This window comes from Coregonus clupeaformis, chromosome 21, assembly GCF_020615455.1.
Source record: "Coregonus clupeaformis isolate EN_2021a chromosome 21, ASM2061545v1, whole genome shotgun sequence".
Lineage (NCBI taxonomy): Eukaryota > Metazoa > Chordata > Actinopteri > Salmoniformes > Salmonidae > Coregonus > Coregonus clupeaformis.
The window spans coordinates 28,231,953-28,244,739 of record NC_059212.1 but is presented as its reverse complement, the minus strand read 5'-3'; the positions used below and the strand labels follow the sequence as shown (position 1 = coordinate 28,244,739).

Genomic DNA, 12,787 nt, shown 5'->3' with positions numbered 1-12,787 from the left:
CTGATGTACTGGCCTGTCTCCTGGTAGCGCCTCCATGCTCTGGACACTACGCTGACAGACACAGCAAACCTTCTTGCCACAGCTCGCATTGATTTGCCATCCTGGATGAGCTGCACTACCTGAGCCACTTGTGTGGGTTGTAGACTCCGTCTCATGCTACCACTAGAGTGAAAGCTCCGCCAGCATTCAAAAGTGACCAAAACATCAGCCAGGAAGCATAGGAACTGAGAAGTGGTCTGTGGTCACCACCTGCAAAACCAGTCCTTTATTGGGGGTGTCTTGCTAATTGCCTATAATTTCCACCTGTTGTCTATTCCATTTGCACAACAGCATGTGAAATGTATTGTCAATCAGTGTTTCTTCCTAAGTGGACAGTTTGATTTCACAGAAGTGTGATTGACTTGGAGTTACATTGTGTTGTTTAAGTGTTCCCTTAATTTTTTTGAGCAGTGTAGATAAAGGCAATACCTGATCAAGCTTTTCACGAGTGGGATGAAGAGACAGCCACTCCAGTTTTAAGTGCAGCTTTCCGGACTCCACTTCCTCCAACACAAACCACTGGAATGGAACAGACGGAATTCAGTGTGTTGGATGATCACAGATGTTTACAATTGAGTGTTTCCATTGAGAAAGAAAGGAGTCATAAAACAAAAAGACACATTACCTCATCAACCTTCTGTTCATTCTGAAGTTCAGCGACATCTATCAATAACCTGCAAGGGAAATATACACATGCTTTGAGTTCATTGGAGAGAGTGGCTGATCCATGATAGCTTTATGCGCTACAGCAGAAGTCATGCTTGATGTTAAAGTGATTTTGATGATGAGGAAAGATCCCAAACGATTAGGATCTATCACTTACCTTCCTAAGAAATCATCCTGGTCTGGGTCCTCATCAAACAGCTCTATCTCCAGGTTATTTGGTCCTGAGTTTTCATACACCATAGACTGAAGGTCACATTCAAACAGGCATTATTACAGTTAGACCTTCTCAGTTGCATACAGGGCATCATGTTGGTAATGTACTGTAACGTAGTTAATGTCAGACAACCCACCCATTCCAACATTGTAAAAGAGTCCCATTCAGTTAATTCAATAAAGACATTCCCTCTCATACTATCAATTTTTTCCCCAACGTAACAATCATCTTCAGAAAACTTCCTGCACCACTTTGTGGACACTTTAAAATATTTTCTCTACCTCATAGACTTCGTTCCACTTCGGATTGATGGTCTTCTTGATCACCTTGCTCCGAAACAGCTGGTTGTTGATGTGAAGGACCCCGTACGGGTCTGACTTGCCCTTGATCATCCCTCCCAGGAACATATCCTTCGCTAACAGGTCCTGGGCCTCTAGGAAGTGAATCCTCAGGACGCCCTGGGAGGAGAGAGACCAAAATCACTGAGTTCATACATATATTATAGTGATTTAATTATTACATTAACAAAATTGGAATTCAATACTGCCATAAGGGATGGGTTGCATTCTAACATAACAAAACAACGGTAGGAAATTAATTGATTCATTCATCAGGCTCGGCTTCATACAGTGGAATGTGTGTCTTGCTTTCAGACTCAGTGTAGTGTGTGTGTGTGTGGTTAGTGGGACTCTTCCGTCCGTCCGTCCCTCCCTACCTTAGGTATTGGGAAGCGAAGCTGAGAGAGCTGAGCCTCTCCCACCAGAGGAATGGTGATGCGGTTAGGCATGACCAGGTAGCTGTAGATGATGTCCTGGATCAGGTTATCACACAGGCCACTGACGGGGGACAAAGAGAGACAGGTTATAACACACACAGGCCAGGAGACACAGAGACACAGATAAAAAAACATCTTCCATTCAGGCTGATGCTACCTCCATCCCGTTTCAACCAACATTCCACGTCTCAAATGGCACTATATTCCCTATATAGTGCACTACTTTTGACCAGGGCCCATAGTGAATAGGGAGAAGGGTGCCATGTGGGACACTCCATTTCAAGCAGATCATTACCCCCCCCCCCCATGGAAGTGTCTTGTAGCACTGACACTTAACAGTGATCTGGTGACTGATTTTGTGATTTTCAAGACTGATAACCAAGCAGAAGAGGCAGAAGAGGCTTCACAGAAGTGGGGGGGGCTTGATCAAAATTAGTGCACTATATAGGGAAAAGGGCGCCATTTGAGATTCAGTCCATGAATGACAGCAGAAGCCAAGGGCACTGTCACACTCTGAACCCTAGAGAGGAGCCCAACCACAAGTTAAACAAGTCCTGCATTCGGAAAGTATTCAGACCCCTTGACTTTTTCCACATTTTGTTACGTTACAGCCTTATCCTAAAATTGATTACATTATTTCCCCCCCTCATCAATCTACACACAATACCCCATAATGACTAAGAAAAACTGGTTTTTAGAAATGTAAAAAAAAAAAAAAATTACAGCCTCGAGTCTTCTTGGGTATGACGCTACAAGCTTGGCACACCTGTATTTGAGGCGTTTCTCCCATTCTTCTCTGCAGAGCCTCTCAAGCTCTGTCAGGTTGGATGGGGAGCATTGCTACACAGCTATTTTCAGGTATCTCCAGAGATGTTCGATCGGGTTCAAGGCTGGGCTCTGACTGGGCCACTCAAGGACATTCAGAGACTTGTCCCTAAGCCACTCCTGCGTTGTCTTGGCTGGGTGCCTAGGGTCGTTGTCCTGTTGGAAGGTGAACCTTCTGTGGTCCTGAGAGCTCTGGATCAGGTTTTCCTCAAGGATCTCTCTGCACTTTGCTCCATTCATCTTTCCCTCGATCCTGACTAGTCTCCCTGTTCCTGCTGCTGAAAAACATCCCCACAGCATGATGCTGCCACCACCATGCTTCACCGTAGGGATTATGCCAGGTTTCCTCCAGACGTGACGCTTGGCATTCAGGCCAAAGAGTTCACTCTTGGTTTCAGCAGACCAGAGAATCTTGTTTCTCATGGTCTGAGAGTCCTTTAGGTGCCTTTTGGCAAACTCCAAGTGGGCTGTCATGTGCCTTTTACTGAGGAGTGGCTTCCATCTGGCCACTCTACCATAAAGGCCTGATTGGTGGAGTGCTACAGAGATGGTTGTCCTTCTGGAAGGTTCTCTCATCTTCACAGAGGAACTCTGGAGCTCTGTCAGAGTGACCATCAAGTTCTTGGTCACCTCCCTGACCAAGGCCCTTCTCCCCCGATTGCTCAGTTTGGCCGGGCAGCTAGCTCTAGGAAGAGTCTTGGTGGTTCCAAACTTCTTCCATTTAAGAATAATGGAGGCCACTGTGTTCTTGGGGACCTTCAATGCTGCAGAATTTTTTTGGTACCCTTCCCCAGATCTGTGCCTCGACACAATCCGGTCTCAGAGCTATACGGACAATTATTTTGACCTCATGGCTTGGTTTTTGCTCTGACATGCACTGTCAACTGTGGGACCTTATATAGACAGGTGTGTGCCTTTCCAAATCATGTCCAATCAATTGAATTTATCACAGGTGGACTCCTATCAAGTTGTACAAACATCTCAAGGATGATGGAAACAGGATGCACCTGAGCTCAATTTCGAGTCTCATAGCAAAGGGTCTGAATACTTACGTAAATAAGGTATTTCTATTTTCTATTTTTAATACATTGCAAACATTTCTAAAAACCTGTTTTCGCTTTGTTATTATTATACTGTGTGTAGATAGATGAGGATTTTTATTTATTTAATCAATTTTAGAATTGTAACGTAACAAAATGTGGAAAAAGGGAAGGGGTTTGAATACTTTCTGAATGCACTGTATTTCAACTAGAGCCAAGACAAAGCTTATCATTGTTGTTGTTTTTAATCACACTGCTTTGTTTTATCTTGGCCAGGTCGCAGTTGTAAATGAGAACTTGTTCTCAACTGGCTTACCTGGTTAAATAAAGGTGAAATAAAAATAAATAAAATAAATAAAGGGTGAATCCAAACCAGTCAATTATCAGTTTCTCTAATGCCCACTAGATGGCAGCATTGTAGTGAATGGAGAATTCCTTCATTGGATGCGTGTTAGTCCCTCAGAGCTGGGTTTAATTGTTCAGCAGAGCCTCCCCCATCCCGTCCTCAAAACAACTCTGAGGTTACAATAATCTGTGACGTCAATAAAAGGAGGTTGTTTTTAGTGAGAACGTGTGTATCCGAAATATGTGGAGTCCATCCCGCACATTTCTGGGTTTATCTGCAGAAGGAATTTATTGATTTCTGGTGTTCAACTGCTATAAGTTTTCAACAAAGATAATTAGTAACAAATGTAAGTAACTTTGCATTTTGTGCTCAGTCCTTTCTTTTTGTCTGTTTGTAGGAAAAGGTCAGCAAAGCTACAATTCAACTTTTTAAACTCAGAGCGTGTCTGTGTGTTGGGGAAGTAGAAAACAAAACAAAACACACACCACACAAACACTCACGGGTGACCGGAGGTGCCTGCTGTTTGCGAGAGAGATGCAAATTATACCAGAGGAAACATGAGCCTCACACACAGAACCCCCTCTGTCTGTCTGTTCACACACACCCACACGCACGCGAAAAGGGTGGAGTAATGCAGGTTTCAGGTTGAACACACACACACACACTGGTGTTTCCTTCAAACCTGTAGAACGAGGAAGGCTACATTTCACAGGGCGGAGTCTGTCAAACCCACAATGTGTCTCATACCAAAACAAAATGACACACCAGGCACTATACTCATTTGTTTAGTTGTGGTCCTTGATCAGGGCACAGCTTCTACATTATCTATCAAACCACCACAGCCATCTAGGCCTATACATGGCTCTATTGAATTAAGTGTATTCAAATGTCCCCATTCAAATTTCTGGATGGCCCACTGCACTACAATGAGGATCCTGTCTGTGTGGCATGTTGTTCACTTCTAACAGTATATTCCAGGGAAAATAACCTGGACAACTGTATTTACGTTCGTCCATTGGTCTTTGTTTTTATTTGACCCCCATTTTGTTTGGCGTAAGTGAGCATATCACTTGCAGATAAGTTTGATAGGTAGCCATTTACACTCGTACCTGTACACTGGTTGAAAATGGCACTGATAAGCACCTCAATTGGAACGCAGTGGCTGTACAGTAACATTCTATGAATGACGTCAGAGTTCAGGGTCTCCGCTACACAGCGCTGTATGGGGTTTGACTGACTTGAGCACTGCACGCGACAAGAAGTTGCCCACATCCCTCCTGCTAGTTGGGCAACTTTTGAAAAAAAAAAAGGTCAGTGAGGGAAATGCTGTAAATTAAGAGGACTCAATGTATTTTGAAAGATGAGAATTATAATAAATACCGCTAAGCAAGCCAAACAACCGTGAATTAAAATGTGCATTTCACATTTTCATTTAATAAAACTCATGTCATATACAGTGTCAATGTTTATGATCCCTCTGTGTGATATACAGTTACTAGATGACATGGCGTCAAACCCTGGGTTGTTCTGAACAGAATACGCCTATTTGTCTTATTGTGAAGAAAATTCACAGTGGCACACCTGAAAGCACTCCTTTCTATGCGCACCATAATTACGATCTGTTTCTCTGAATTTCCTTGTGAAAGCCTAACACTAAGATCATATTTTTTTACTTTCTAGTCATGTTGACAATAGAACAAGCTTTCAAATGATGCCCACCTGACCCATATTGCAATTTATAATAGGCAATTTTTGGACTGCGTAAACAACAGTAATTGTGTGATTGCTGCAACGCAGGGTTGTGTTCCAAAACAAAAACAACTTTCAAGTGTCCTTGCTCTAGTTCCTCAATGGCACAGCTAGGAGAGCTCAAAAGCACCTTATAGTTGAAGAGTGCATTGGAATTACTTCGGAACTGTGCACACTTTGGAGAGGTGTGGCCACTTGGAGACACCACTTAGTCCTCTCAATCAAACCCTTTTATTTGTGTCCTGTTGCAGCTACCCCACATTTACCATGAATATTTTTATCATGTTACTGAATGTATCCAGAGTATTTTCAGATTTCGTTATCAACAAATGCGGCGAAAAGTACAGTGAATGTAAAATGCACATAAAATCAACAGTGTAATGTTTGGATTCAGTCTTGTGTCAGGTGAACTGTTGTGTCCTCAACGTTGGTCTAATAATTTACCCCAAATCTCCAAACTGTTCCCTTTCAATTGCTACCATGCTTATGCTTTTCATATTTCTTCTGTTAGAAACATTGCAATTTATCCATATAGGCCAATTCCCACGAGTGTAAAGGGTAAAAACACCCCCAAATGAGAACGCTATTGAACAGAACATGAGTTGTGAAATGTTGAAACAAGCTAGCTCTGGGGTATAGTAGCGTGGACACTCCCCTCCATAAAACGCATTCGGAAAGTATTCAGACCCCTTCCCTTTTTCCACATTTTGTTACATTACAGCCTTAGATAGAATAAATGTTTTTACTCATAAATCTACACACGTTACTTCATAACGACAAAGCGAAAACAGGTTTAGAATTTTTTGAAAATGTATTAAACATAAAAACAGAAATAAATAAAAGGCAGGACAGCCCGCTTGGAGTTTACCATAAGGCACCTAAAGACTCTCAGACCATGAGAAACAAGACTCTCTGGTCTGATGAAACCAAGATTGAACTCTTTGGCCTGAATGCCAAGCATCACGTCTGGAGGAAACCTGGCACCATCCCTACGGTGAAGCATGTTGGTGGCAGCATCATGCGGTGGGGATGTTTTTCAGCGGCAGGGACTAGGAGACTAGTCAGGATCGAGAGAAAGATGAATGGAGCAAAGTACAGAGAGATCCTTGATGAAAACCTGACGGGGGTGAACCTGCTCCAGAGCACTCAGGACCTCAGACTGGGGCGAAGGTTCACCTTCCAACAGGATAACGACCCTAAGCACACAGCCAAGACAACGCAGGAGTGGCTTCGGGACAAGTCTCTGAATGTCCTTGAGTGACCCAGTCAGAGCCCGGACTTGAACCCAATCGAACATCTCTGGAGAGACCTGAAAATAGCTGTGCAGCAACGCTCCCCATCCAACCTGACAGAGGTTGAGAGGTTCTGCAGAGAATAATGGGAGAAACTCCCCAAATACAAGTGTGCCAAGCTTGTAGCGTCATACCAAAGAAGACTCGAGGCTGTAATCGCTGCCAAAGGTGCTTCAACAAAGTACTGAGTAAAGGGTCTGAATACTTATGTAAACGTAATATTTCTGTTTATTTTATTCATTCGCAAAAAAATCTCAAAAGCTGTTAATCCCTTTGTCATTATGGGGTATTGTGTGTAGATTGATGAGGGGAAAAAACAATTTAATCAATTTTATAATAAGGCTGTAACGTAACAAAATGTGGAAAAAGTAAATGGGTCTGAATATTTTCCAAATGCACTGTATGTATTTGGACAGAGAAGCTAAAATTCTATATTTGGGTCTATACTCCAGCATTTTAGATTTGAGATAGAATGTTTCATTTTAGGTGACAGTACAGCCTTCATTTGAAGGTAATGAGTATGTTCATACATATGTTTCACCATTTAGAAATGAAAGCACTATGTATCTAGTCCCCCCATTTGAAGAAGTCATAAGTATTTGGACAAAAGTTTAGTATTTGGTCCCATATTCCTTGCACACAATTAAACATTCTAACTTCACTGTCTAAATACATATGGAGGGGAGTTTATGTGATAGCTACTTTTCCGCTAATAGCACACCCTCCACCACATGGCTGCTTTGCTTAGAGCTGCTCATGGAGCTGTGACCTCACAGTGGTGCACGACTACTTTTAACACACAGCAACAGGGGCTACATCCCAAATGGTACCCTATTCTTTATGGGCCCTGGTCAAAAGTAGTGCTCTATATAGGGAATAGGGTGTCATTTGGAACACAACCAGAGAGAGCCATGATGACCATTCCCCCTCCACATCTCCCACAGACTGCAGCCCTGTCTGAAAGAGTGGATCAGCCTGTGTTAGCCATTTATACCTACCATGGTTTATTACCACACAATTTCTCAAATGGTGAGAAAGTGTTGACATGCCTACCTCACCATCACCACCAGCCCTGAAAGCTGCCACCTGGCCCTCTCTCCACAACAATGAGGCCTTCATGTTCATGTTCCCTCCTGTCTGTTTGTCCTGCCTTGTTTGTGTCCCAAATGCTACCCTATTCTCTATAATAGTGTACTACTTTTGACCAGGCCTGGTCAAAAGTAGTGCACTATATAGGGATATAGGCTGTCATTTGAGATGCATCCCTGGTTGTCATCGCAGGAGGGACAGAGCGATGACAGGACAGCGATTACTCACCTCGTATTGGACTAAGATTTGTTCTTCAACGAGTCGGACGCAAAGGATATTCTACAGACACCCGACAAGGCCCAAATCCCTGTTATTCGCATGAGAAAAAGATATCGTGGACGTAGGTCGGGTGTCTTGTAAGGATCCGATGGCGAGCAAGTAATCTGCCTCTTCCATCAGTCCTATTGGCCAACGTACAATCATTCGAAAACAAAATGGACGACCTAAGATCAAGGATATCCTACCAACGGGACATTAAAAACGGTAATATCTTATGTTTCACCGAGTCGTGGCTGAACGACGACATGGATACCATACAGCTGGCGGGATATACGTTACATCGGCAGGATAGAACGGCTGACTCCGGTAAGAGAAGGGGTGGCGGTCTGTGTATATTTGTAAACAACAGCTGGAGCACGAAATCTAATACTAAGGAAGTCTCGAGGTTTTGCTCGCCTGAGGTAGAGTATCTCATGATAAGCTGTATTTACCAAGAGAGTTTTCATCTATATTTTTTGTAGCTGTCTATTTACCACCAAAAACCAATGCTGGCACTAAGATTACACTCAATGAGCTGTATAAGGCCATAAGCAAACAGGAAAACATTCATCCAGAGGCAGCGCTCCTAGTGGCCGGGGACTTTAATGCAGGGAAACTTAAATCCGATCTACCTAATTTCTACCAGCATGTTAAATGTGCAACCAGAAAAAAACAAATATATATATATATATAACTCTAGACCACCTTTACTCCACACACAGACGCGTACAAAGCTCTCCCTTGCCCTCCATTTGGCAAATCTGACCATAATTCTATCCTCCAGATTACTGCTTATAAGCAAAAAATTAAGCAGGAAGCACGAGTGACACCAATCTATTCCCCCTCAGGAGACTGAAAAGATTTGGCATGGGTCCTCAGATCCTCAAAAGGTTCTACAGCTGCACCATCGAGAGCATCCTGACTAGTTGCATCACCGCCTGGTATGGCAACTGCTCGGCTACCGACCGCAAGGCACTATAGAGGGTAGTGCGTACGGCCCAGTACATCACTGGGGCCAAGCTCCCTGCCATCCAGGACCTCTATACCAGGCAGTGTCAGAGGAAGGCCATAAAAATTGTCAAGGACTCCAACCACCCTAGTCATAGACTGTTCTCTCTGCTACTGCACAGCAAGCGGTACCGGAGCGCCAAGTCTAGATCCAAAAGGCTTCTTAACAGCTTCTACCCCCAAGCCATAAGACTCATGAACACTGTATGCGCGTTCGGTAGCCTGATTGCGTCCAGACTGAGGAGAAATCCGCACACAATGCATCACTGACCACCTCCCGAAGTGGTCAGACAGATCTGAACACAATCAGACCACAAAGTGACTTTTGTGCGTCTAGACCGGTCATTTCAATGCGATCTTCGTATTCTGATAGCAGAAGTCGCATGTATGTGTCAGGTGAAGACACAACCTAAGAGCTTTGCACACCTGGATTGTATAATATTTGCACATGATTCTTTTAAAAATTCTTCAAGCTCTGTCAAGTTGGTTGTTGATCATTGCTAGACAGCCATTTTCAAGTCTTGCCATACATTTTCAAGCTGATTTACATCAAAACTGTAACTAGGCTACTCAGGAACATTCAATGTTATCTTGGTAAGCAACTCCAGTGTATATTTGGCCTTTGTTTATATTGTCCTGCTGACAGGTGAATGTCTCCCAGTGTCTGTTGGAAAGCAGACTGAACCAGGTTTTCCTCTAGGATTTTGCCTGTGATTTCTGTTTCTTTTTATCCTAAAAAACTCCGTAGTCCTTACCGATGACAAGCATACCCATAACATGATGCGGCAGGTAGCCTAGCACTTAGTGCGTTGGGACAGTAACCGAAAGGTTGCTTGTTCAAATCCCCACGGCGGCAAGGTTAAACCCCCCACAACAACTGCTCCCCGGGCGCCGATGACATGGACGTTGATTAAGGCAGCCCCCCGCACCTCTCTGATTCAGAGGGGTTGGTTAAATGCGGAAGACACATTTTGGTTGAATGCATTCAGTTGTGCAACTGACTAGATATGCCCTTTCCCTTACCATGCTTAAAAATATGAAGAATGGTACTCAGTGATGTGTTGTGTTGGATTTGACGCAAACATAACTCTGTATTCAAGACATAAAGTTCATTTGTTTGCCACATTTTTGCAGTTTTACTTTAGTGCCTTATTGCAAACAGGATGCATGTTTTGGAATATTTTTATTCTCTACAGGCTTCCTTTTCACTCTGTCATTTAGGTTAATATGGTGGAGTAACTACAATGTTGTTGATCCATCCTCAGTTTTCTCAGATCACAGCCAATAAACTCTGTAACTGTTTAAAGTCACCATTGGCCTCATGGTGAAATCCCTGAGCGGTTTCCTTCCTCTCCGGTAACTGAGTTAGGAAGGAGGCCTGTATCTTTGTAGTGACTGGGTGTATTCCAAAGTGTAATTAATAACTTCACCATGCTCAAAGGGATATTCATTGTCTGCTTTTTTTATTTGTACCTAATCTTCCAATAGGTGCCGTTCTTTGCGAGGCATTGGAAAACCTCCCTGGTCTTTGTGGTTGAATCGGTGTTTGAAATTCACTGCTCGACTGAGGGAACTTACAGATAATTGTATGTGTGGGGTACAGAGATGAGTTAGTCATTCAAAAATCATGTTAAACACTATTATTACACACAGAGTGTGTCCATGCAACTTCTTATGTGACTTGTTATGCAAATATTTTCTCCTGAAACATATTTAGGCTTTCCATAACGAAGGGGTTGAATACTTACTGACTCAAGGACATTTCAGCTTTTCATTTTTAATTCAATCTGTAAAAATTTCTAAAAACATAATTCCACTTTGACATGATGGGGTATTGTGTGTAGACCAGTGACATAAAATCTAAATGTTATCCATTTTAAATTCAGGCTGTAACACAACAAAATGTGGAAAAAGTCAAGAGGTTTGAATACTTTCTGAAGGCACTGTACATAGTGCACTACTTGTAGTGTACTATCTAGGGAAAGGGTTGCCATTTGGGATGCAGACATGGATACAATTAATGTGTCCTGTAACTGTGGACAACGCCCTCTGAATAGACCAATACGAAACCTAATTCCCCTAACACGCCTATATTATGGGTTAGGCCAGTTCCACACCACAACAGTAATAAGAAGCAGTCGTGCAGTTGTCACTTACTTCAAGCCTGGAATGTCCAGCATATTTGTGAGGCCTGTCCAGTTTATGTCCAGAAACTAAAAGGAAAAAGAAAACATGTCTTTGAGTAACAGAGAAAAACAAAGCAGAACTCCGAGGAACTCTAGGAAATCTATAGGGTGTGATAAGCCCAAACAGAGTGGAACTCCTACTGTGTGCACCACAAACACTGACATTTCATTTAAACTCATCTCATTTATGAAGTCAAGTAAAAACCAGCTCCTTGTCCTCTAAGCTTACGGAGAGCATTCTCACTAGGAGGGCATCATCCTGCTCCATTGTACTGGTAAACAATAAGACTAGCTATTTCAGTACACTAATGCAGAGAGGACATGTATATGATGGGTAGGCTCTAGCTTTGTGTTTCTCCTGCATTTCTGCAACCCTAGTTAACTAAGCACTGAATAATAAGGCTACTGAAGGGCATCAAACAGCTTTATGTTTTAATCGAGTTCTCATCTAGCTAATATTCTCATTTAGCTATTTGTGGTCCTCTGTAGCTCAGCTGGTAGAGCACGGCGCTTGTAACGCCAAGGTAGTGGGTTCGATCCCCGGGACCACCCATACACAAAAATGTATGCACGCATGACTGTATGTCGCTTTGGATAAAAGCGTCTGCTAAATGGCATATTATTATATTATTATAATTATTATAAATGAGTAGAAATTATGACACAGACACAATTAGTATAATATCAATAGTTCAAGTCGTTTTCTAGGCGTTTAACTAAGCATAAACACTTGCAAAAAAATCTAAGAAAATAATTACCAATTTGTATTTAAGATTGATGAGAGTTCTGTTTTAATAAGGGAGTCTATAGAGAGAGAAGACAAACAGTAAATCTATCTCAGTGACTCAGAAGCAGCTTGGAAGCAGCTCAACAGCTAATAAAAGCTTGTCCATGAGGAGTACAGTTTCCTAGTAAAACACAACAGTGCACTCATTCACAGCAGCATAAAAAAACTACCCTAAATACATTAATTTGAACTGGTTCTAACTGACATTTCCAGAGCAATAATTTATCCTTTATAATCAAAGATGTGATCCACTTTCATCATGTCATATGTTTGAAGACAGCTACAAGTGACTACTACAGTCTCTGGTAAAATAGTTATTACTTTGACCTGAACAGCAAACACGGACATTAACTTTAAAAGCGCCATCTAGAGCGGAAAGCAATTTCTTGAGGAAAATGAGCACTGTCGAAAAGATTGAAACACTGTACAGGGAGACAGATAGAATGCTTACAAGATTCTCTCTACAGTAACTTAATTCTGTACTGGTTTTATGGAAGGCAGGACTGTAGGCTG

At 42.4% G+C, this 12,787-nt stretch overlaps 1 protein-coding gene across 2 annotated transcripts in view; it reads right to left on the bottom strand.

Annotated features, from left to right (window-relative positions):
- LOC121535177 (extended synaptotagmin-2) overlaps positions 1–12,787 on the bottom strand; it is a 72,526-nt gene that overhangs the window by 28,133 nt on the left and 31,606 nt on the right. For both annotated transcript variants that reach the window (XM_041841968.1, XM_041841969.1), the window contains exons 8-13: positions 11,459–11,514; positions 1,635–1,755; positions 1,201–1,377; positions 863–948; positions 665–713; positions 469–558 (exon numbers count right to left, since the gene is read on the bottom strand). In XM_041841968.1, the coding sequence (XP_041697902.1) occupies positions 469–558; positions 665–713; positions 863–948; positions 1,201–1,377; positions 1,635–1,755; positions 11,459–11,514 (579 nt within the window). The remainder of the gene's footprint in view (positions 1–468; positions 559–664; positions 714–862; positions 949–1,200; positions 1,378–1,634; positions 1,756–11,458; positions 11,515–12,787) is intronic.